The following is a 25,081-nucleotide window of genomic DNA, read 5'->3' as shown; positions in this document are numbered from 1 at the left end:
CTGGGCTCATTTTGACTAATTTTCTCTTTATGACTCTTTGTTCAAAGTATTTTTGCCATTAAACTTTTTTGACTAAAAAGACTAACTATAGTATAAAATCTTATTACTTCTTTCACTATTACAGAATCACTTTTTACAAATTATAGTATTATAATGCTTAAGAGTGCTATGTAGTAATATCCCAAAGATGTCTCTTGGGATGAATACATTGAGCTATTAATAACAATAGCATAACATATCTCAAAGCCATTTTGTAAAGAATTTTAGTTCAGATAATCATTTTCAAATATGATGAAGGTAATAAAGATATGTATAGCTAGCAACTATCTTTTCTAGATAATGCAATTAAATGACATAAATAATATTTAGTCTCTGACATAATATTATAATTTTTATTTTTCATCATGAATATATTTGTAGAAAGCGTATTGAAATAAAGCCACCATCATTATTGTAAATGAATTTTAATGTGGCTATTTTAAAAATACAGTGTAGTTAATATAACAGATGTAAAAATGAAAGTTTCTACATTATGGGTTTTCAAACACTGAGAAGTTGAATTTCTTCAATTTACAAGTAAAATGATATCTTTGTTATTTCCAAAGGTTAATGAAACAAATTAACCTTAAAAACAAAATTAAACCATATACTTTTGGTTTAATATCAAAAGTGAATCTGAATTTTATTGACAACTTTATGCCTGAGAATAATCAAACTGGGCTCACTCCTGCACTTTCTATCACACATATTTTTGTCTTTTTTTCTTAGAAAAGTTAATTTTGTTCACATCTATAATTCCATATCCATTAGACACAAGTCTTATTTTTTTTACAAGTCTTGTTTTTTAAAATTACTATTTTCTAACAATCATCTTTTAGTTTCCCTCCAAAGAATTTTGCCAAATGGAATTTTGCCTGCTGATGTGACTCCCAGGTTTACTGCTCAATGATATGTTTAAGGCAACCCACGTGAATTTACATGGTATTTTTAATTATAATAGAGACTCCCTTGAAAATACTGGCTCTCCGTTCGGGAGTTGCTGGACCTAGAGTGATTGCTGTGATTGCTGCTCGCTGGTACCCGCGGCATCCCAGAGCCCTGACCGTGCTTTGCCGCCGTGCTTGTGTTTCAGTGAACCCACAGCCTCGGTGCCGCCCCAGTCCGACGTGTACCGGATGCTCCACGACAATCGGGATGAGCCTTCTCAGCCTCGCCAGTCGGGCTCCTTCAGGGTGCTCCAGGAACTGGTGAACGACGGCCCTGGTGAGCAGCCCTGCCGCCTGCTAGAACATTATTGATAGCGGCCCTTGGAAGGGGAGGGAGGAGAGGGTGGTAAGCATAGAGGGAGTGAACATCACCCTGATTTTCATCAGTAACCAAATGAATCTTTGCTCAGGAGGATTTGGGTGGTGCCTCATTTAGGAAAGGAGCTTCCAGGACATGTCCAAGTAGCCACCAACTGAAAGCAGTCAAAAAAAGGACACCAAAGACAAATTCCATCCATGGGAGTCAAGGGTTACCTCTGCTTATGAACCATGAGATATCGTTTTAAATGGATATTGTGAAATTTCTCAGCTTCCCCCCCCCCACACTTTAGGGTATCATCATCATCAAAAAAATAACACTGTAACGAACCGTTACTACTGTTATCAAAACCACAAGGGGTTTCAGCCTAGGTCCAGTTGCTCCCCACTCAAAGATCTGATTATTGAAACAATAAGAATCACCAAGGAAGAAAGAATTTTTTAAATAGGAAAGACGTCTTGTTGAGAGAACAGGAAGAGCTGCCTCAAATCTGTTTCCCCAACTAACGGAGAGTTCGGGATTTTGAAGGAGGGGCTATGTGCAATGGGGCAGGTTGTGGTGTGATTAACAGCGGGTAGCGGGTTTACAACAGGTTGCTGGGGATAGTGAGTTTTGGTGTCAGGAAGTCTGCTCAGGGGCCGTTAAGAATCTCAGCTCCTTGTCTTGCAGAAATTCCATTTCTGGGAAACAATTCAGAAAGGTTAGGTAGTTAGTTAAAAGTTTCAGGGTTCTGGTCATCATGCCCTACTGGCCTGACAATCTAAAACATGAGAGGGAGACGATTGTTAAAAAAGCACACAGGGGTCATTGAAATTTGTTCATAGAACTGGTTAAACTATGTTTCAAATTTTATGCTAAGTACTTTGCATACAGTATCATTTAATCCTCACAATAACTTGGTGAAGTAGGTGCTATTATTTGCCCTTATTAATAAGTGAGTGCTGAGGCATGGCAGGGTGGGCTTGCGCAAGGCCACCCGGCCAGAGCAGGTGAGCTGGGTCTCCAGCCCACTCCAGCCATCTTCAGGGCTCCTGCTCTTCCTTACGCTTTTCCATGCCCAAAAGATACAGACTGTCCTTTAAAAGTCACGCAAAATGCAAAATGTCCCATTAAGATAGCAACTATCAAAAAATGGAGAATAGCAAGTATTGGTGAAGATGTAGAGAAATGGGACCCCTGTGCATTGCCGATGGAAAGGCAAAATGGTGCAGCCGCTACGGGAAACAGCACGGGGGCTCCTCAAAAAGTTAAACATAGAATTACCATAGAATCCAGCAACTCCACTTCCGAGCATATGCCCAAAAGAATTGAAAGCAGGGGCTCAAGCAGGTCCTGTACACTCATGTTCATAATATTCACAATAGCCAAAAGGCGAGAAAAACTTAAATGAATGGATAAACAAAACATAGTAAATTCATACAGTGAAATATTATTCAGTCTTAGAAAGGGATGAAATTCTGATCTATGCCACAACATGGATGGATTGAAAATGTTATGCTGAGTGAGAGAGACCAGACACAAAATGCCACATACTATATGATTCCACTTATAGAAGAGATCTCGAATAGGCGAATTCATAGGTGACAGAAAGTAGGAAAGAGGTTACCAGGGGCTATGAGGACGGGGCATGGGAGTTATTGTTTGATGGGTACAGAGTTTCTGTTTGGGGTGATGAAATAGTTCTGGAAACGGATATTGATGGTGGTTGCACAACATTGTGAATGTACTTAATGTCACTGAGTTACACAATGAAAAGTGATTAAACTGGTAAATTTTATGTTGTATATATTTTACCACAATAAGAAAAAAAGAAAATGAACAATGCCCTCTGCTCCTTTGAGCATTTTATAACTGCTCCCTTCAACAGCAAAATGTTTTACCTAATTCTGTTTTGTAAGGTTCGGAACAAAGTCTCCTATGCTTGCTCCTTTTGGAAAGATAGTGCAGATGCAACCTAAGAATTCCTTAGGTTAAAGTGCACACTTTAAAATAGAAGCAAAGCACAAACCGTAGCCAGCTGTTCCCCTGCCATAAATGGAAACACTTTGTTTTTCAGATGACCGTCCTGTTGGAACCCGGAGTGTGAGAGCTCCGGTTACAAAAGCCCACGGAGGGGCTGGTGGGGCACAGAAGTTGCCCTTCTGTGACAAATGTGGGAGTGGCATCGTGTAAGTTTCATGTTTAACCCAGGAACTCGCTACAAATCTTGGTGGCAGTTCTCCATTTCTTCTACTTTCAGACTTTATATAGAAAAGGCCATTATGAAAAACTTAAATTTCTGTTCATCAGCTTGAAATATATAAGGTCCCCAACATTTAGCACATTGCGCCCAGCATTCCTTAGATGTACCTCCAAATTGCCATTTAACGTAAATCAGCAATCTTGACTTACAATTTCAGATATACTCTCTTGAAAAAAAGTTGCCCCAAAAGTATATTAACAAATCATTTCCAAGAATGATTTCACTTTAAAAAGCCCTGCCTCTGTAAATGTGTGGTCAGTGAATACTTCCCTTTCTGGATAAACCCAGGGAAACAGATTCAGGGACCATGAGGTTGTTAGTTAAAATACATTATCTTTACCCAACTTCTTGGTTACACAGATGTTGAATTGTAATTTAAAAAAATACAGTCAACTTTCATAGCAAGGGGCTTTATATTTAAATTGCCATACTTGCTAGTTCAAATCTTCCAGTCAACTGAGATCATTCTAATCTCTCCACTGCGTATGTCCCATGTGGCCCTGTGGCTACTTCCTCCATCCCTTAATCTGTCCCCCTGCCATTAGCTCACACACTGAGGCACCATCTCTCCTGTTACCCAGCCTACATCCCAAGAGGACAGTACGGGATAAGCCTCGTTCAGGCGAAGGAGGGAATGGGGGGCCAAAAAGACATAGCAAGGCAGGAAGCTTGTGAGCAGAGAAGACCTCAGTAAAATACAGTGTGCATGATGTTACCAAAAGCAATTATTGCGCCTAACTTGGAGTGAACTGTTTTGACAGTAGAAGCGAGTCCACCCACTCCCTGGGAATCCCAGCTCTGCTCTTGATCTGTTTTCTCTGTGCTCGGTAGAACAGAGGCTGGACCACCCAGACAGAAAGCAATCAGGGAACCTGCAGTGGGTAGACAACAGCCTTGGGCAAAATCAGCTCTTTTGCAGAGGTATTTGTCTTAACTGTATCATGTCTCCCTCTTTCAAAGAAAGGATGGGGGAAGATCATGCAGTAGAATCCTGCAAGTTTTTCATAAACTACGTGTTTGGAAATCTGAAAAATATTCACACATCAACATCAGAGAGAAACGTGACGGTTTATTATGGTTATCTTGGCTCTCTGTGACAAGTACTGTTCACAGCTGTGCACGCTTTTACAGCTGGAGGTTGTTGCTTCCTGACTGTGCACCAGACAACAGCTCCTGTCCGGAGTGTTCTCTCCCTTTGTGTCGTACTTGTGCTCTGTGGCTTTTTCACCAGAGCTCATTTTTCCCCACAGTGGTGCCGTGGTGAAGGCGCGGGATAAGTACCGGCATCCCGAGTGCTTCGTGTGTGCTGACTGCAACCTCAACCTCAAGCAGAAGGGCTACTTCTTCGTGGAGGGGGAGCTGTACTGCGAAACCCACGCGAGAGCCCGCACGCGGCCCCCCGAGGGCTATGACACGGTCACTCTGTATCCCAAAGCTTAGGCTCTGCCGGTGAGGCCGGCTCGCACGCACCCACACGCACTTACACGGGAAGAATTTCATGGCTTTGGGCAGAGGATCTCGCAGACTGTCGACTCCAAATCTGAAGCCAAGGCTTTTAGACGTTTATTTCACTGTGTACTGAGGAAAATAAATGGAGGCAGATGCCAGCTATATGACAAAAACATACAGTTACCTAGGTTTTGCAACTCTCTTTGTCTTTGGGGCTAGCAATAATGACATTTAAGCAATAACTTTTGTATGTCACACGCCACAATTTACGTGTATATTATGGCATCAAACATGTCAACATCAAGATATTTGAGTGAGTCTACTTGTCTTTCCTCGACACGTTGATTCTGCGATTGTGGTAAATACCAAATAACAATCTTGTATTCTAACATGATCTGTAGTTGTCTGTAACCGTTCTAACTATTACAGTGCATGTCGTGAGAAATTCCCTGAATTTCTTTAGTTTCGTGTTGAACAATTATGCCATTGGATGCAACAAACATAATAAACACATAAAACATTTTTAAAATACCTAAGAGAGTGGCATTCAATGAATTCAGATAACATCGACATTTCAATGAGAGCGCCCAATCATATTTTGATGTGTACACTAACAACTCAAATATTTTTTAGAAAATGTGTTTTCTTCAGTTTCTAGAACCCACGTACTCTTTCTTTGAGCCCCAAATTTCTGTTGCTACGAGGGACATTTAAATTTGCTAAAGTAAATTCAGTCTCTTTCAAATTAAAACAGTTTCTTCAGCTTTGACAGAGTCTCTTTCGATTTAAATGTCTCCTTCAGATAAATATTCAGTCAAATTGAAGGTTTAACCCCCCGCAGGCCTGTGGTTCCTTGCTCAGTGGTTCACCACTGCCTCTTCCTCCCTCCCAAGATGGCGTCTCCAGCAGGGGCCAATTTAGGGGCCTCCCAAGGAAGGCACAGGCGGCTGGTGTCCTGGGGTCCTGCTTCTATCCACTGCTGAAATCCATGGTTTCACTTGTGGTCTGTTTTCTTGACGTAGCTGGGGCCAGGCAGTAACCCCACCTCCACTCCCACCCCCAACACTCTCAGCTCGGCCTTCCCTGGAGTTGTGGACCCTCTGTGTGTCAGACGTGCACTCACTCCACCTGGCCCCAGCCCAGGCAGTCCGCCATGCGGGCTCCACGTGGCATTCCCTTGCCTCTCACTCAAGGTGGCCCCGTGGCAATGCCCCTGACTGGCATCTCCCACTGACTTCCTATGTTCCTCAGTGGGGACACATGAGAACTTCTGAAACTGTCCCCTCAAGTTCAAACAGTGGGGAAGCAGCAGGGTGGGGACTCTCAGGCCCTGGGTCTCACCCCCTCAAGTCACACCTACCCTACCTCCTACCCTACAGTAGTCGCTGCCTCCTGGCCAGGAGCCAGGACACCAGTTTTATTGCTCTGGATTCTCCCAAACTTAACTAATTATTTCTGACCCTGACCTGGCCAAGGTTTTGACCCAGTGAGAGCAGCCAGAACACCTGCCTGTCCCCTATACACACATGAGATCGCAAGCCCTGCACCAACACATACATCCATTAACAGAGCTATTAAAAAATAAACTTTTGAGACCAAAGAAATAAATGTATCCCAAATATCTTACATGTTTGGTCAAAGGTTCTGGGAAGGATATAAACTTAAAAGTTTGGAAGCTAGAAAGCAAATGAATGGCAATGGCTTAGAACACATGAGAAAGTTAAAACCCAAAGTAGCAATGGAGAAAACCAAAAACAACCCAATTTACTCTTTACAATCTTGAAAAGGCATGGGATTGACAGCACCAGGCACTTCTGGACTGGAGGGTAAAGGCGGGGCTACCATAAGGAGGACAGAGGAGAGACTGTTTGAGAAGCACTTAATCCCTAGCCACCCTCCCTGTTCCCCTCCCCCACCCCAATTCACACTCATACACACTCCACGGCATTTCCCAGCCAGTCTGCTAGGTTTGATCTGGGAAAGGTCAAACAAAGTACCTCTGAATTGGAAGACGGAAGCACAGTTTCTGATACGTGTACTGTACTAAAAAGAGGATAGATTAACTAAGAATGAAAGGCTCATGAGAAAAGTGTACATTAGACATTAAATTGTACATTAATATGCATTGTATGTTAGACATTAGACGGTATTTTCCTTAAAATTATATTTTATATATCATATGTGTAGTAGAGTACATAATGAATAAGTTCGGATGGTTAATAGGGAGCTTTTTATAGCAAAATAAAGAGTAGTATAGTTCTAATCTGACATTTAGGACAGCCATGGCTTAAATTTGATAATTTAGACTATGTGACTAAGCAGATCCTAAAACTGCATGTTCATTACTTTGAATAAAAATCATTCGTTTGACAATTAAATCTAGAAATTTAAACATAGAAGAATTAATGACAGTTAATAAATAGAAATGAATGCTATGTTACAGTTGTCTTAAAATATATATATAGTACAGAATGAAAATAGCAATGTCGAAATACAAAGAGATTAAAATTTTTTTAAAAAGCAAACAAATGAGAAAGCAATATTTCCCCCATACTAGCATTTTGTCCTTCAATAATGAATTCACACCAGGAATTCCATCTAGGAATATGTGCCATGAAAAAGAATGCCAAACACTTTTGATTTAGCTCACAGGGTCATATTTTCTTAGAAAACAGTCTAGCCACTGTGTTTAGATTTATAAGCTTATGAAAGCTAACAATGATCAATGAAACTATCCGTGATTAAGAATTGGGTATCTATGATCTTTGTACTCATGAGTAACTAAATTGCTATTTTTTCACAGTAAACATAGGATAGAGTTGATACACTTTAACCATGGAGTGACTGATTGAATAAAAACAATTCTAGTTATCACATATCTTTGCACCTGTGTAAGCAGAGTAGAATAAAACTTAATGGTTAATGTGACTCACAAACAGTTTACTCATCTCTACATATGACAGTTTGTCAATTGCCCAACATGGGACATTCCAAGACAAGCAGAATGGAGCTTCAGATGTCTCCTATCAACAACTTTAGTTGCAACATTTGCCAAGGTGTCCTTTGAACAGATCTGATTTCCACCCTCAGAAAAACTTCTACTTGTAACTGGTACTGTTTATTATCATGTCATGATGGCCTAATGTTCTTTTTTTATTTATGCTGTGCCATCTGTATCCTGAGCATTAAAAAAAGGAGACTGATGAAAAAACGAAGACATTCAGATAATTCAAGTAAGTAAACCATTTGCCTGATCTATATGACATTTTAAGATAATTCTTTCAGGTCTCTATTCATTTTGGAAAGCACTCAAAAAATATATATGGAGCACCTAAAAAGTAAAAGATGTTGAAGTCTAGAGATAACAAAATAGGTTTTTTAATATTTGTCTATATTTACAAATTGACCTTTTAAAGCTAATTAGAATGTTTTATATGATTGATTTTAAAACAAAGTACCTATAAGAAGTGATTGCCTTATCATAATTCTTTCAGTTTTTTAGTAATATTATCAATTATTCATTCATATCAGAACATAAAATCAGATATTAACATTAGCTTTTTAAATCCCTGAAAACTCTGTCTTTAAGTATGCAGAGAATTTCCAACGATACGTTTACTCTAGGAATAAGGCACGTCTGCATGTCATAATTTATGAAAACCCAAGGCACAATTCCATTATCCATTATTCAAACAATAATACAATATCTAAAACCTAGTTGCTACCCCTATCATAAGTACCTTGCATAAGTAGATTTTAAATTAAGATTATATAAAAATACCAAATGTTTATTTTGGGATGAAAATTACTCCACTGATGTATTTCCTTGGTTATTCATCTGGTGAAGAATACACAGGTTTTCTCTTTCTGCACCAAGACTAAAATTACGTTGTCAGTTTGAGAACTACCTCTCAAGAGGCCAAATTCCCACTGACCTCATTTTCTGAGGTATATGAATTGAAAAGCACAGGGGTGTGTGTTACCCATCATATGTGTATGTCCCAAGCTGTGCACATATCTGTGGTTCATTAATGCCCAGAGGACATGCAACAATTGTCACGTGCCAGATGTGCCTGCACCGTGTGCAATTATGCACCATTTCTTTCTGTGCTACTCAGTCAACCTCTTCTTGCATCTTGGCTCTGTTGCTGCTATCTGCGTTCCCAAAGCTCCCAACCATCCCCCTTCCAGAACACTGCTTCATACTGCAAACCTTTCATTCCTCCTCACAAACGTGCTTGCCCTTGATCCCAATTCCTCTGGTAAATGCTTGCTCTGCCAGCTAATCCTACAGACTAATTCATGCTAACAAGTATTAATAATTTTCTACTGCTCTCATTTATGTCAGATATTTGCATTTCGTTCTGGAGACAGTCCTTTAATCTGAAGGAATGTCTTACTGGTAGGAATTCTAGATACATTAGTTGGGGGAAATACTGTGGTGGTAGGCCCTTAGGTGGCTCTTGAATGACCTCAGTATTATGAGCAGGAACAAAGTTCATCATAAGTTCAATACCCAATTCAGCTCTTTGGCTTTACTCTTTAATCTCCCCCGATTACACCAGAAATTGAAGTGCTTTCCTGAATAATGCAAGTTATTTAAACACAGGGAAGACCAGAAAGAATGTGATACTAGATCTGTATAAATTCATCACCCCAGATGGCTTGGAACAAAAGCATGTGATAATATTTACCAATATACATTTATGATGACCACAGCCATCAACAAGTGCAGCTCCGAGAACTCAGAGCAGGAACTGGAGGCTCAGGCACCATCTCAAAAGTTAAAAATAGTCAGTTGTTATGGATTCAAATTGATTCATTCATTTTATCTAGTTAAAACGGGTTTTCAGAGTTTTCTTTTTTTATCAAATCACAGTTCAATTCCATTTTGAAAAACTTTTTATGGAAGCACGACACACATGTAGCACAGTGCACACATGAGTGCCCAGTGAGTTCACTCGCCCAGGGAATAAACACCGGTAAACATCAATTGATACAGAAATAGAACACAGCGAACTCCCTCAACCCCTCCTGCCCTCTCCCATTTATTCATCCCCCTCATTTCCACTATACATATAACACCATAAATTAGTTTTGCCTGGTTTTGAACTTCATATAAGCGAAATCGTACAGCAAAGACTCTTTTATAACTGGTTCCTTGCCCACGTACTTTCCATTGTTCTTCATTCCTTTCTGCATTTCCGTGTTTGCATCCTCCTTAAGAACTTCCATTAGGGGCTCTTTAGAGCAGACCCGCAGGTCTGCAAACATGCTCAAGAACTTCACTCATCCTAAAATATCTTTCCCTAACACCTGTGGCTTCTCAAGCCACCTTGCTATTTCTTTATGTTTATCCCTTTAGCACACCAAACTGCTCAGGTTTGACCAATGCTATCCTCTCAGTATACCCACCATACCATTCCATAAGCAGCAATCAACTTTGTAAGAACCAAAGCTGGAGTCTGTCCTTAGTGACTAATGGAGTTTTTCCCTCACATAGATGAAATCAGGTTAAAACTAACAGCAAAGGCAACTTAAAGAAGGCTGGATGTAGAGTTGCTTGCATTTGGATCAAGCCTTTGAGCTGTTGAAGGAAGGCCCACTACCCACGTTCTAAGTTACTAGTACATGTGTGCCCCTCCATGAGCAGAATGCTTGCCTTAGGACAATTGCCCAAATTTGCTATCCCCAAAGAGTGATCTGGTCACTTTTTCATGCTGCTATAGATTTCATCTATGATTAATGATAGCCTTGTGATCTCAGGTTTAAAAAAAGATCTCATGAAGCTAAAAAACCCAGAAGTATTTTAGCCTGGTAATAAGTTCCTAAGAATAGATTTGACTAGCTTGTTTTTGTGCAATGCTCTTGAATTTATTCCAGATTCTTGAATCTGCAGCTGTTAGTCAACAGGTGAAAGTGGATTCCCTAAGAGGAGCTACTCTTTGAAGGTTTTGAAATATTGTGACACAGATTTTGTTTAAATTGGTAGTACAAATTTTAATTCCCTCCTTTAGCAACAAACTTCACAGTCAAAAAAAAAAAAAAAAAATCAAAGGATTTCAGGGCGTTTGGTAGACTGACTGATATATGTGACCAGAGAGAGCACATTTCCCAATAGAATATGCTCTGGTGTCTATCTGATGTGAGGCTGAGTGAAATAGACACAGTCTCAACACAAGGAGAAGGTCATGCAGATGAAGTGTGATGCCACATCAAGAAACAGTAACTTTTAGCTCTAGCATTAAATATATTTATATCTCCTCTATACTATTGTAAAATTTAGATCAAACACTGACCTACCTCATAGAACTTTAATTTGTTATGTAAAAAAAAAATCTTTAAGATAAGATGATTTGGGCAGAACCAAAGTTTCAGAATCAGGAAGCCTAGTACTGACCAGTTACAGTTTCTGAAAAGTTCCCTAACCTTCCTATGTTTGCATTTTCCCCATGTAAATCTGGAAAACAACTTTTTTTTTCATACAATTTCACAATTCTTAATATCACATCCTACACAACTGGTAAAGGGCTAATAACTAGAATCTATATAGAACTCCAGAAAATCAGAAAGAAAAAATCAAACAACCCCATTAGAAAGTTAGTTGTCAAAGGACATGAACAGAAACTTTTCAAAAGAAGATACACTAATGGCCAACAAACATATGAAAAAGTGCTCAGCATCTCTAATCATCAGGGAAATGCAGATCAAAACCACAATGAGATATCACTTAACTCTAGTGAGAATGGCTTTTATCAAAAGGTCCCAAAACAATAAATGTTGGCGTGGATGCGGAGAGATAGGAACACTCATACACTGCAGGTGGGACTGCAAACTAGTACAACCTCTGTGGAAAGTAATATAGAGATATCTCAAAGAGCTAAAAGTATAACTACCATATCTATATTCTCCCTTTGAGGTAATACAATTTATTTTACAGTAGTAATTTAATAACCATATTGGTAAAAACTTTTGTAGTGCTCCAGAAAAAGTTAACTTTACCAATATCAAAGACCAATGGAGAACAGAAATTCTTCAAATTATAATTTATTAAAATTGCCTACAATGCCACAAGAAAGACTGTGAAATCTCCTATAGAGATTATTTCTATAGGAAAAAAGAAACTAGAACAAGTAAACATTAAAACTATAAGGAGATTCATTTCTATGAAAGCAAGCCATGTATTATTATTATATTTTTATTACATAACACATTGTTATATCCTGGTGACTTTTTAATTTTATTTTATTTATTTGGGGAGGGAAACAACTTCTCCCCCTGTCACCCAGGCTGGAGTGCAGTGGCATCATTATAGCTCACTGCAACCTCAGACTCTGGACCCAAGCAATCCTCCTGCCTCAGCCTCCCCAGTAGCTGGGACTACAGGTGCGTGCCATCACACTCGGAATATTTTTTAAATTTTTTCTAGAGACAGGGTCTCTCTATGTTGCTCAGGCTATCCTGGTGACTTTATATTCCTCATTATTGTGATTTAAAATTTAAATTTTTTGGCCGGGCGCGGTGGCTCACGCCTGTAATCCTAGCACTCTGGGAGGCCCAGGCAGGTGGATCGCTCAAGGTCAGGAGTTAGAAACCAGCCTGAGCAAGAGCGAGACCCCCATCTCTAATAAAAATAGAAAGAAATTATCTGGCCAACTAAAAATATATATAGAAAAAATTAGCCAGGCATAGTGGCTCATGCCTGTAGGCCCAGCTACTCAGGAGGCTGAGGCAGGGGGATCGCTTAAACCCAGGAGTTTGAGGTTGCTGTGAGCTAGGCTGACGCCAGGGCACTCACTCTAGCCAGGGCAACAGAGGGAGACTCTGTCTCAAAAAAAAAAAAAAAAAAAAATTTGAATTTTTTATGTGTAATGGTTATTGCAAAATAAATAATATATACTCATTTAAAACTTTTATATAAAGAGCACCATGATCAGGACCAAGTTCTGGTCCGCAGCGAGGACGCTAGAGAAAACGCCCACGCGGGACTGTCCCCGGCTTTGGAGGGGACACAGAAAAGGGTGGGACCTTGGCCTCATGCAGCTGTCCCAGGCGTTGCTCCCTTGGGAAAAGCGTCCCGCCGAGCCCACGTGGGATGCAAGACGCAACCTGGGACCCGCACCACGTGCACCCACCCGCCTCCCGCGCCCACCATACCCACCGCACCCCATTGCGCGCCACCTCTGCTCGCGGCCAAGGGTGGGGGTGGGGTGCGGCGTCCGGGCCGCCCGTTACCCAGCAACGGGATGCCCAGTGAGCAGGGACTGAGCGGAATGTGTGGGAGAAGGCGGTTTGGAGAGAGGCCTGAGCAGAAGGAATGAGCCCCGGTAAGAGGCGGACCGGCCCCGCGGGGAAGGGAGGGGAGGGGAGCAGGAGCGGGGGCCGGGCCCTTGCCCCGCAAGCCTGGGGACTTCCCGCGTCCGCCCGAGTGCGCATCTCCAGGGCTCCCCGCCCCTCTCCTGCTCAGTCCCGGCGGGAAAGCGCCCCTTCGGCCCCCCGCGCCGCCGCGGTCCCAGCCTGGGTCGCCCCGTACGCTGCCAGCGCGCCCCCCAGCGGCCACTGCCGTCCCCAGCCTGGGTCGCCCCGTACGCCGCCAGCGCGCCCCCCAGCGGCCACTGCGGTCCCCAGCCTGGGTCGCCCCGTACGCCGCCAGCGCGCCCCCCAGAGGCCACTGCGGTCCCCAGCCTGGGTCGCCCCGTACGCCGCCAGCGCACCCCCCAGCGGCCACTGCTGTCCCCAGCCTGGGTCGCCCCATACGCCGCCAGCGCACCCCCCAGCGGCCACTGCGGTCCCCAGCCTGGGTTGCCCCGTACGCCGCCAGCGCACCCCCCAGCGGCCACTGCGGTCCCCAGCCTGGGTCGCCCCGTAAGCTGCCAGCGCGCCCCCCAGCGGCCACTGCGGTCCCCAGCCTGGGTGGCCCCGTACGCTGCCAGCGCGCCCCCCAGAGGCCGCTGCGGGAGGAGGGGGAGGGGAGATCGGCGCCTCCGGGGGAACCGACCGCCCGCAGGGTTCTCTTACAGAAAAGCAGCAGGAAGAAAAGGATGAGGTCGACTCCGTGCTCCTTTCTGCGTCCAAGATCCTGAAGTCCTCGGTGGGAGTAAAGGACAGTAGTGGCAGTGAAACAGGTAAAATCGCCAAGGCCAGGGCGCTGATGGCCATAAAATCCTCCCTTTACTACACGCCTTGCTTAAGTACACCCAACTGGCGTGCTTCTAGTATTAAATAACTATTATTAGGATACTAACAATAGCGAGCACGGCCCTCTTCCGTGCCGTTCTAATGCACGTAAGCATTTAATCCTCGCAACAGCCCAGTGAAGTAGGTACTATCATTATCCCCACTTCGGAGGTGAGGAAACAGGCAGAGAGAGGTTAACTAACTCCCTGAGGTCACACAGTTAGCAAGGGATAGAGCAGGCATTCAGCAGGGCGGCCCCGGAGTACAGCTCTTAACCACGACTCACTGCTTTTCTGAATGCCAAATAAGAATTGTGGAATTTTTTTGGACAGACACTAAAACAATATACACTTGGTCCTCTGTATCTATGGGTTCCAAATTATCAAATTCAACTAACCGCAGTTAGAAAATATTCGGGTAGAAAAAAAAAACAGTAAAAAATAACAATACAGTTTTTTTAAATATAAATTTTTAAAATGCAGTATAACAACCATTTACGTAGCATTTACATTGGATTGGAATTATGAGTAATCTCAAGATGATTTAAAGTATATGGAGGATGTGAACAGGTTATATGCAATTACTACACCATTTTATATCAGGGACTCGAGCACCTGCAGATTTTGGTATCTGTGGGGGTCCTGGAACCAATCCCCAGAGGATACTGAGGGCTGACTGTATACTTTTTCTAAAGAAAACTACTTTTTACAGTAAATATTTGTGGACTGCAGGATATTGTACAGGGGGGATGTTTATGTCCACAAAACCATGAATGAGCTATGTGTAAATACCCAGCTAGGGGAATCGGAGAGCACTAAAGTTGGAGTCTCACTTCCTTGAGAGAAGGCCAAGCCATCCACCTCTCAGAGGGGCCTGGTGTTCAGAGTGAGATGCCAGATGCGGACAGGGGCGGTGTCATAACCCACCTGTGGCCTGTGGGTGATCCCCACACAGAGGTGCAGAGAGAAGTGCTGAGCCAGCAGAGGCTTGAGGTCGGGACAGGATTTCTGCACCTTCACAACTCAAATACCTTGTCAAGGGCCCCGAAAGAAGAGACTAGGGACAGCCACAGCTCAGTAGAAGAAAGATAGCTGTAGCCCCAGCACCACCAGGATGAGCAACATCCCAGGGGAGGCCAGCAGGACAGTGACTGGGCAGACCCCTCTCCACCCTTCCGCCTCCCACATCCGTCCATGAGGATGTGCAGGCTTCCCTGTGCAACGCAGAGGGGGACAGGGGACCCCTGAAGAGGGGAGAAAGAGTCCTCACTGCGTAAGCTCAGTATTTACCTCAAAGAGACTGTTTAAGGTCAGAAGAGATGGAGGTAACTTAATTTAGTAAGATCACGTGTTTTATAATATGAGTGAGACTTAGGGCTCTGGAGGAAAATGTCAGCATTTATAGACAATAAAGTTACATGCAAAATAGCACACGTATTTGCTTAAGAGTTATAGTCTTTCTTGCTAGAACACCGTGGTTAAAGGGCAGGGTTAGCACAGGGCAGGTTCTTAATAAATGGCAGCTGCTGCCAAGGACAGCAGGGATTTCCTGCCTGCAACTACAAGCAAGGTTAGGAGGTATGACCTTGTGCCCTCCCCTCTTTCTCTTTCCTGTCTACACTTCATTGTCACCCAGTGATCCATTCCCTGCGTACTAATAATGACCCGATTTGCATAAATACTGCCAAGTTAGAAAGTTATGTAGTATTTCCAAGGTCTCTTTGATTTCAGAAGAACTAGTGGTTAACCTAATTAACCCTTGACTTATTGGAATGGGTGTGTGAGAGATACTTTTGAACTTCAGGATGTCCAGTGTGTTGTTCCCAGCAGCCCTGTTCTGCCCACGCCTTCGCTCGTCCATTCATTTATTGAACAACTATTTCTGGGCACCTGCTAGGTATCAAGTGCTGTTCTGGTGCTGGGGATCCAAGAAGAAACAAAACATACAAGACCCCTGCCTGTATGAAGCTTAACTTCTAGCGGGGGAACGGACAGAAAAAGGGCATCGTGTGTAAGAGGGGCGTGAGTCCTACGGAGAAAAGTAAGGCTGAGAGCAGGGCAGGGGAGAGTGCGGAGTGGCAGAGGTGGGAGAGTGTGCAGCTTTACATAGGGTGGTAGGACAGGACCTCGCTCAGCAGGTCACATCTGAGCGAAGACCAGAAAGAGGTGGAGGAGGAATCCATGCAGATATCTGAGAAAGAGAATTCCAGACGGTGAGAACAGCAGCTGCAACGGCGCTGAGGCGGGAGCATGGCTGGCGTGTTCGAGGAACAGCCTTGTGAACAGTGCAGAATGAGTAAGGGGAGGGGGCTTTGTAGTTCCATGGAGGGATTTGGGGTTTATTCTGAGCAAAATGGAAACATTGGAGAGTTATAAGTAGCCTGTCTCCCCTCTATCTTGACTAGAAATTTTAAATTTATTAAATCATCATTGTCTCACCTCTGCAGTAATGAGTTAGGAAATATCTCTTGCGCATTTACTGTGTAGCATGCCCTGCACTAAGGGCTTTACCTGCAAACTAGACACGTGCCTAGAGTTACCCTCACAGCACGTGTGTGGCAAAGCCAGGATTCAAATCAGGGCAGCCTGACTCCATAGGTCACACACACAAGGACTACGGCAATGTCTCGTGCAGTGCACCACGCTTCGCAAGGCTTGTAAAATGGGTACATCTAGGAATGAACTTGAATTGTCATAGCAAAGCTCAGTATTTAAACCTGAGTTGCAAATCAGACTGCAGAGTGCCTATCATCCTGTATAGAATCATTACTATGTAGCATTTTCAAAACTCATTTGTTCTTTTTGATCTGTTCCCTGCAGATGTGCACTTGATACTTTTTGTATACATTGACTACAATATAATTTTTTGCAGCCTTCAGAATAAATTCTCCATGTTGTTACCTTAATTATCTCCAAAGTAATCCCACTGATAACTATCTTGTTTTTCACTTTTGACACTTAAAATATGAAACGGCTAGAGAATTTAAGTTGAATATGAGTAAGATTCCCAATAGACTATCATGTTGAGGGGTGGGGCCATATCTTCCACTTTGTCTATACGCCTCCCAATATTGTATGTGTAGCAGGGACTTAATAAATAGGGAAGTGTGATTGTGTTTTGTCTCCTATAGTTCTTTGATAATTTCCCTTCTAAAACCACATAATTCTATGTGACTGGTTTAAGTATTGCTGAATTTGAAAATTACCTTTCCTTTGGGAATAAGCAGCAGCCAATGTCTCTAAAACTCATAAGGAAAACAAAAAGTTATTTTAATAGTTTTTAAAAATAGATGCATCCAACTCCTCTGCCTGCATGGAATTTATCTGAACAGTGCTAGAGAAGAACACTCACTTTTGAGTCATACCATGAATCTAAAATGAGCACTCAATGCTCTTTGGAAAACTTACTTTATTTTCCCAGCAAATTCTTTTTCAAACTCTCTGCAAGGTAACTATTTCATTCCTCTTATTCTCCTCAAATCTCCGACGCCGCTCTCCACTGCCTCTCCACTCATAGCGTGATCTCACACCATATGACAAAAGTAGAAGCCGTGAGACCAAAACTCTCTCCTCTTCCACCTTCCCATTTGCTAACCTACCTACCTCGGTATCTGTATTCTCTGCCTTCCCTCTTTCAGTGGAACCATTGTCCCTGCTCCATCAAAGGGCATTTCCTCCAGATTCCATCTCTTCTGGAATTCTCAAGTATTTTGCTTCTACAATTAGTCTCCCTCATTCTCCAGAATTATTCTTTTTCTCCCTTCCTACTATATGATTCCAGCCACAAACAAGCACATTAGAATGGCCCAAAGATTAAAATAATCCTTCATGACCTTCACATCTTTTCCAATATGGACCCTGGTCCCTTCCACAGTAAAACTAGAAAGAGCTGCCTATAGCAGTGCCCACAAATCTTCACTTTCCAGTCTCCCCTGAAGCCACTTCACTTGGGCTTCTGTGCCTGTCACACCACAGACACCACCCTTCTCTGCCAGTGGTGACATCCATTGCTCAATAAGGTGTTTGTTGCCACTCCTATGAACCATGGACTTGTATATCCACCTGCCAATTTGACATGTGTACCTTGCTGTCTAACAGACAACTCAACTTTAACATATTCAAAAACAGTTTTTTCTCCTAAAGTATGTTCCTACCCCATTCTTTTCCATTTCAGTAAATGACATCATCATTTCTCCATCTGCTCTCACCAAAAGCCAAGGAGTCATCCTTCATTCCTCCCTCCTGACCCCATCCAATCCTCTAGCAATTCTGCTGGCCTTATCTCCAATGTGTACCCTGAATCGACCTACTTTTCTCTATCTCCCCACCCCTACCATTCTAGTCCTAGATACCTTCAACTCCACTTGGACTATTGCAATAGCCCTGCATTCCCTCCCCGCCCCCCACTATAATTCATTATCACGTAGTAGAGTGACTTGTACACTTTTCAGTAAGTGAAATCATTCTCACAATCGAAACCCTCCAAAGCTTCCCATTTCACTTAAAGTGAAAGCCAAATGCTTCAATGTGGCCTGTGAGGCTCCACATGACCTAGCCCCTTCCTCGCCCTTCAACATCTTATCATCTGGCACCCTCATCGGCTCATGAAGCTGTACCATGCTGGCTTCCTCTCTGCTCTGCAAACGCAGAACACTTGCTCTCTTCAGGGTCTGGCTGTTTCCTCCGGTCAGAAGCTTTCCTACAGGTGCTTATCTGGCTGGGCCCTTAGGGCTCCAAGCCAAAATCTCAGATTTTGGCCAGATAGGGCTTTTTTACCCACCCTATCCAGTGCTGTTCACTTCCCCACTCAGAGGCGCAGCCTAGTTTCTATGTGTCATTTATCATTTTGCAAGAACCTTGTTTATTTCTTTGTTTGCTGTCTTTCCCTGTTTGCTCCTTTAGAATGTAGGTGCCTTGACTGTCTTGGTCACTGCTGTATCTTTAGCACCTACCACAGGGCACACCCTAAAGGGCACACTCAATATTCGAATGAATGATGTTGTTGAAGGAATGAACCACTGAAATGTGAAACCAAAAAGAAAATTCTGAATCATTAAGTTATAAAAATTATTCTAGACTTTCAGGGAGAGATTTCAGAGCAAAAGAATATCCCAGATCTCCCTTCTCCACTACCAAATGGAATGAACAAAAAAAAAAGTGCTAGAAAACCAGCAAAAAAATTCACCAGCAGAACCCAAAGAAGGAAGGGGGCACCCTTTCAGGACATAAAACTGAAAAGTGGAAGCCAAAGATAAAAACAGAAGATTCTAGCAAGGCAAACCATAGCCTTGCTCCTAACTCTGCCCCTGACTTTCAGAAGCAATAAAGCAAGTCAAAATCCTGAAACTACTCATTAATGCCCCCCCCCCATGTATGAATACAGAAAGAAAGAGGAAACACGTGTGTCTTTCTATTGATTTGGGGAGGGTAGAGGTAGCAGTGCTGGCATAGACAGGTAAACCTGGACATTGATTAACAGGAGCTTAGTCTGAGAAAGGGGGAGGTTCTGGGTATGGCTGCCACTGGCCCATGGAGTGCCTTTGTGTGCATTAGAAAAAGGTCTACCCTCCTCTAGAAGGATGCAAACCCACACAGGGTGCTGGGTAGCTGAATGGAGTGGAGCATGGGTTGGATTTAAGCCCCCATATATCCTTTTTGGCCAGGAGCCCTTGTGCAGTGAACAACCCAAACAATCATGTGGCAATCCTAGTTCCAGAGCTCCATACTAAATTGAAAGAATGGCCCAAATCAACAGAGTACCTTATGGTAATAGGATACACCTCCCATTAGATTTATAACAAAAATCTCAGAGAACAACACAACAAAGATTGCATCCTCCAACAAAGGCTCTCAACACAGCTCCAAAAGATCTCTCCTCCTCCAGACCCCTGCACCCAATTTTTAGGCTATAGAAAAAATGGATAGGAAAATACCCTGGCCCTGAAACTATAGATTAGAGGGATATATAATACTAGTGGTACTTAGGGAAGGATCTCAAGAGAAATCTTCTACACTGTCAAAGGAAATAGAAATTCTGAACAGAGTTACTGAGGTTAAACATGAGCCATATGAAAAGAAGCAGCTTGGTAACTCCACAATCCTGTGACCAAAAAAGGAAGAAGAGATGGAAAATGGAAAATAAATATAGAAGCCATATATATATCCCATTGTTCTTGCTTTAAAAGCTATCATTTACTATATCCCTTTATCAAGTCTGTATGTTTCTTTTGGTCCCATATTTCTTACTTGGTTTTAGCAAAAGGAATCCTATATTTAGCTTTGAACTTTCAAGTCCTCCTAATGAAACAAAGGAAATCTGAACAGCAAAGGAAACTTATTGCTGCAGGTACAGGAAAGATATGGAATTTTGAACAGTAACACCAATAAGAATAAAGTTGAAGGCTGAAGATATTTACAAGAATGATATCCTATCTTCGTGTTTAAATAAAGACCTTCGTGGGAATTATGGTTACAGAATAGAATGTAAACATCATAAAACTTCAGTGTGAAAATAATATACTAGCAAATATTATGAAAAGGGAGGATAGATGTGGAAAGATAGAACGCTAATTTTCTCATCTCTCTTGGCAGGGAGTAAATCAACACTGAATACAATAGAAATGTATGTTATTTAAAAGCATAAAGATTCCAACTTCTTAATCTTTTTCATGATATATATCTTCATTAGTTTAGAGGGATTTCTTAGAAAGAATATCTCTCATATAGTGAAAAAATACGAATACTAACAATGACTTCCACTATTTGCAGTTTTTTACTTTGTTAAATTCAAGTAAATACAGATTTAATATTCTTTATGTAAAAGTAGCATGTATAAAATGATCCCACTGTTCTAAAATCATTTCTCTTTTTTCCACATATGTGCACAGAGAGCTGTTTGAAAGATAGGTACCTAAAATTAACAATGGTTAGTTCTAGGTGGGATTCTAGGTATATATTCTTCTTGATTTGCACTTTGATCTACTTGAGTTTATTAGAAGAGGTTACTTTAGGGTCTAAAGAACTTTGGGATGCCTTCCTGTACTGGTCCTGGCCTTCCTTCAGTTCCTTTTTGTCTCAACAACATGAACACTTCAAACTACTAGGAGTTTAACTGCCATTTTATTCCCACTAAGAGGCAAAGCTAAGCAAGATCCGGGTAGACTCGCCATCCCTCCCTGCCCTCTAGCTGAAGGTGGGATTCTTCAACCGGCCAGTAGCCCCCGGCTCTGAGCCAGTGCTGCTCTTTTGGTAGTGAGGCCAGATGGCAGAGGGGGTGCCTGGACTTTGCAACCAGCTCCTGCCAGACTGCCAATCAGATGGAGAAGGTTTGCTGACCTCTTTTAAAACCTTCTCATAGGGCAGAAATTGTCAGCCTAGGGGAACATTCAATCATAGCTCTCATTTTATTTAAGACACTGAAAATGTTTACATTCTTTAACAAAAAAATTTACACAGCAAGCAAGTAGCCTAACATTTGGACAAAGAGGGATGTATGTTACGAAATCTGCCAACATTATATAGTCTCTCCCCTGTTGCAGATCTGTAATCTATCTAGGAAGGTATCAAGTAAGTGACATTCTGCCTGTTTATCAAGAGAAGTTCAAGTACTTCTGTCTACCCTATCCTAGCCTCAGAGTCACCAAGGAAGACACAACAGTCAAGCACTAGATGGAATGATGCTTTACTCACGCAGAGACAGAGCCAGATTAGTGTCAGTAGTGGGTGTGGGTTCCCCATAGCTAGAGGGTCCCTCCTACAGCCAATGCAGGGCCACTGGCCTGCACACACCCCTCTTGTGCTGCAGCAGAAGGACCTGTCCCCTCCCAGCAAGGAGACTGGCCCGGGGCCATGTGACACACACACTTAAGCAGAACAAAGGAGTACACACTGATTTTCAAATGGGGAAAGGTATTTCCACAGAAGGTACCAAGTCCAGCACAGGCTGTGAGGACTCTTTATCTCTTGGTAAAGAAATGTTCCAGGCCCAAGGCAAATATCATGAAAATTGGGGAGTAGATGTGGAAGATTATATATATATATATATATATATATATATATATATATATAATGCCGAGAGGCGATCCAAAGATTGTGCACATGAGACTGCCTTTCCCAGGGGAAGGAACACATGGGTCATCTTTATGGTACTTAGCTTAAGAGCAAGACAAAATTATGCTGTCAATCCAACTTGTTTTCCGTAAGGGAAAAAACCATCACCTGGAACTTTCATTGACACTGAGGCCTATATCATACTCTGCCAAGGGTCTCCTATAACATGAGGATTATTAGTTTTGTTTTTTAAAGAAAAGAATGTAGTTTGTAACCCAGAAACAAAGATATTTGAGTTTTTGAGAGTTCCAAGTTTGGTGTTGCAAATTAATGGCTTACTACAAAAGTAAAGACACTATTACAACCTCAAGTGGGTATTGTAAGTCAAGTGAGGATTATTTTCTAAACTTATTACGTGAGTAGCATAGTGGGAATATCAAATGTTCTCATTATCTCTCTGTCTCACTCTCCAAGCAAGTTAGGAGACTGCTTTCTAATACAGCTGTTTAAAATTAAAATTTGAGAATTAAATCATGTGGTTTTTCAATTTTCCTTCTTAGAACATGGCTGCATATCAGAATCAGAAAATCAACTCCAACCACAATCAGCACTGAAAGTAAGTATATTTCATTTTATTATCTCCAAAATCTTGTGTAAAGGCTGATCTTTTTCAGAATAAATACTTCCTAAATGCATATGGGTTCTTCCACTTTATCCTCCAAAATTCTTCATGAGAGTGTGTTGGAGAGTTACCAAAAATGATGAAGGATTTTAGACACCTGACCCTCATGGGATCCTTTCTGGTAATAGGCAATTTTATGGGACATAAAAAAAAATCATAACCATTCAAGAATATGTTCATCTACCTAAAAGTATTCAATTTCATACTTTGTTTGATGTTGTTATAGGTCCTTCAGCATCAGTTGGAATCATTTCAGGCTCTGCGAATGCAGACTTTGCAGAATGTTAGCATGGTATGTTTCTTTTCATCTCTATATATGAAATATCTAAACTTAAAGTACCATTGCATCTTCTAAGCTGATGATCACTAGCCAGTTGATTCGCTGATATAGAATTTAATATAACAGAGGCCACAACATATTCTAGGTTCAAAATTTGTTTTAAGGAAACTGTATTCTTCTCTCTGTTACACTTGTATTTGATTATGAGCCAAAAAGAGATAGCACTCACTAATTTTTTAAAATACACATTTAAAGTGCTAGTACAGATAGTCTACAAATAGGGCCTCTCATTACAAGTGATATAAACACTAATTCAAACTGGTTCAGGGAAAAAAATGCACTTTAATAGTTCAAGTAACTGGAAGTCCTGGCGATAGCTCACTTTAGGACAGCTTAATCCCTGTGATCAGGACTCGGTGGCATCAGGAACAAGTCTCGCTCTGTCTCGATTCCACTTTCCACAGTAGTGGATTCTCGGATTCCTTATGATGGCAAAAGATCTGCTTACAGTTCCAGTCCTTTATCCTTCAAGATTCAAGTCGGAAAAGAGAGTACACTTTGCTCTTAATGTTTCTATAATACTAAGGTTCTGGGCCTGATTCAGACTGCCTCAGATTGGGTCCCATGCAATGTTTGAACCAATCGCTGTCCAGACAGATGCTGTTCTCTGATTGGTTAGCTCTGAGTTACACACCCGCCCTGGGAGCTAGAGGTAGGATCAGTATCACCAAAGGCACATGGACTTCAATCAGAAGAAATAAGTAGTGTAAACAGAAGGCTAGGGTATGGATATCAGGGGTGTATAACACACACATATTCACTAAAGACCCAATATAAACTTCATCCTGATGTTCATACACTAAAAGCACCTGAAGAGAAGTGGGAAGAGAAGATAAACTCCTCCTGAGGGTGACAGAATAGACTCCATTCTGATGACAGGGATCAAAGGTCTCTTATTTATTCTATAATGTAAAAGTCAAACACCTAAAATTACTTGAACATAGTTCATAGAATTTTATTATTTTACTAAATTAAGTTTTTCTGATTTTATAATCATATAATAAAGGCATAATATTCTTAAATATTCCTTTATGATAGAGATTATAATAATTTATATTCTATATGATGGGAAAGAATTTTTATGGGCAGAAAACTTAAAGGTATCTTTTAATTATATCTGTTATCCCCATACACTCATAGTTTACAAATCTGAAATCAAATTCTAACATACTCAATTTATCTTTTAAAGGTACAATCTGAAATCAGTGAAATATTGAACAAAAGTATTATTGAAGTAGAAAACCCTCAATGTAGCTCAGACAAAAATCTAGTATTCAGCTCACGCATTGAAAAGGACTTGGTATGTTATTCTATACAAATCATTTGTATACGTAGGTACTTCAAAAATGTGACTACCACCGGTTTCTCCTCACTGTTACATTCTCCCCTTCTTTACAGGAAGAATGGACCGTCAGAGATGAAAATAAGGAAATTCCTGTCCTGAAAACCTTAAAAGATGTGCGTTTACTTCCACAATTTCCCCATTTCTCTTAAGAGAGTCTGTGAGGAACATTTGACTTAGTCTAGATATCAGAAGATTCTCAAGTAAATTCAAATACAAGGCAGTTTTCATGGCCTATCTATTCACTTAGGATTGACCTAGACCTGGGGTGAATTCCCTGGCACAGCTCCAAACCAGAGTTGCCATCCCTGTGTTAACATAGATCCACATTTACAGGATAGTCACAGCCCTAAAATCACCCAAAACTAGGAATGCAAGCTAAGGTTGACAGCCCGGCAGTGGAAATATTCATTTTCCTTAAACTCCCATTTGACCTATTGCTTCCATCTTCCCCACCTATCTATGGTGGTCTCTTGAAGAATGCTAAATTTCTATT

The 25,081-nt window shown here is 41.7% G+C and overlaps 2 protein-coding genes across 6 annotated transcripts in view; both read left to right on the top strand.

The window, feature by feature from the left end:
- Positions 1-5,482, top strand: part of PDLIM3 (PDZ and LIM domain 3) — a 30,666-nt gene extending 25,184 nt beyond the window's left edge. For all 4 annotated transcript variants that reach the window (XM_069493671.1, XM_069493670.1, XM_069493668.1 and 1 more), the window contains 3 exons: positions 1,133-1,263; positions 3,362-3,473; positions 4,798-5,482. In XM_069493671.1, coding sequence (XP_069349772.1) covers positions 1,133-1,263; positions 3,362-3,473; positions 4,798-4,987 — 433 coding nt within the window. In that variant the 3' untranslated portion in view covers positions 4,988-5,482. The remainder of the gene's footprint in view (positions 1-1,132; positions 1,264-3,361; positions 3,474-4,797) is intronic.
- A 7,831-nt stretch (positions 5,483-13,313) lies between these two features.
- Positions 13,314-25,081, top strand: part of CCDC110 (coiled-coil domain containing 110) — an 18,981-nt gene continuing 7,213 nt past the window's right edge. The window contains exons 1-5 of one of the 2 annotated variants that reach the window (XM_069493361.1): positions 13,314-13,323; positions 14,017-14,121; positions 22,782-22,837; positions 23,130-23,195; positions 24,433-24,543. In XM_069493361.1, coding sequence (XP_069349462.1) covers positions 13,314-13,323; positions 14,017-14,121; positions 22,782-22,837; positions 23,130-23,195; positions 24,433-24,543 — 348 coding nt within the window. The remainder of the gene's footprint in view (positions 13,324-14,016; positions 14,122-22,781; positions 22,838-23,129; positions 23,196-24,432; positions 24,544-25,081) is intronic. The other variant, XM_069493362.1, reaches the window with a different exon arrangement.

Source organism: Eulemur rufifrons, chromosome 18 (genome assembly GCF_041146395.1).
Source record: "Eulemur rufifrons isolate Redbay chromosome 18, OSU_ERuf_1, whole genome shotgun sequence".
NCBI classification, from domain to species: Eukaryota; Metazoa; Chordata; class Mammalia; order Primates; family Lemuridae; genus Eulemur; species Eulemur rufifrons.
Note: the sequence above shows the minus strand (reverse complement) of the source record. Positions and strands in the feature narration are given on the sequence as shown.